At 42.2% G+C, this 1,077-nt stretch overlaps 1 protein-coding gene across 1 annotated transcript in view; it reads left to right on the top strand.

The window, feature by feature from the left end:
- ZBTB11 (zinc finger and BTB domain containing 11) overlaps nt 1-1,077 on the top strand; it is a 46,493-nt gene that overhangs the window by 36,082 nt on the left and 9,334 nt on the right. The window contains exon 6 of the mRNA XM_012812731.2: nt 458-703. Within this exon, the coding sequence (XP_012668185.1) occupies nt 458-703 (246 nt within the window). The remainder of the gene's footprint in view (nt 1-457; nt 704-1,077) is intronic.

Here is a 1,077-nt window from a genome sequence, read left to right on the forward strand (position 1 = left end):
GCCTCAAGCTGTCGCCCTGGGTAGAGTGCCATGACGTCACAGCTCACAGCAACCTCCAACTGTTGGGCTCAAGCGAGCCTCTTGCCTCAGCCTCCCAAGTAGCTGGGACCATAGGCGCCGGCCACAACACCTGGCTACTTTTTGGTTGCAGCCGTCAGTCATTGTTGTTTGGCGGGGCCTGGGCTGGATTCGAACCTGCCAGCTCAGGTGTATGTGGCTGGCCTTAGCCATTTGAGACAGGCACTGAGCCAGCCCTACTCTGTCTAACCTAAGGTCCTCAGTCTTACCCCTTCCATCTGTATAATCTGGGACCTGGCGTGTTGTCTTTTGCATGGTATGTGTTTGTTGATTTATAGAATTGTAACAGAAGTGGAAAATTGGAATGAATCTAATTTAACTTAACATTTTGTAATGGAAATAGATTTTTAGACAGAGTTTTGTTTACTTTTTCTTTCAGTTGTGTAAAAAACAATTTCAGTACAGTGCCTCCTTACGAGCACACCTTATTCGCCATGCCAGAAAAGATGCACCCACTTCGTCCTCATCCAGTTCCACATCTAATGAGGCATCAGGAACATCGTCTGAGAAGGGCAGAACCAAACGAGAATTCATATGTTCCATATGTGGAAGGACATTACCTAAATTATATTCTCTTCGAATACATATGTTAAAGCACACAGGTGTAAAGCCGCATGCGTGCCAGGTAAAGCCATAACATTTATTTTGTCATTTAAAGAAGATAGAAATTATGAGGATATGTATTCTAGAGTCACCCTAGACCATCAGAGAAATTTGACTTATTTTTTTGTAAATCGAAAGGAATCTATATTAAGTTGTTTGTGAAACTTACTAGGGTCCAGAGAATGTGCAAAGTAAGAATAACCAATTTATCATCTCAGCCATTCCTTAACCTTCAGCAGGACTAACCAGGACTGGAAAGAAACTCATAGCTTAAATCTCCTTGGTCAATAAAAATCCCACCTAAGCTATGTGTTCTTCTGTAAAGGTGAGGGTACCTAAATGCCAAAACATGACTCCAGTGATTAGCCAGTGTTAGGCTTTTTATTCTCTTTAAAA

The sequence above is a fragment of the Otolemur garnettii genome, unplaced genomic scaffold (genome assembly GCF_000181295.1).
Source record: "Otolemur garnettii isolate 467f Iridium unplaced genomic scaffold, OtoGar3 scaffold00220, whole genome shotgun sequence".
In the NCBI taxonomy this organism is placed as follows: Eukaryota; Metazoa; Chordata; class Mammalia; order Primates; family Galagidae; genus Otolemur; species Otolemur garnettii.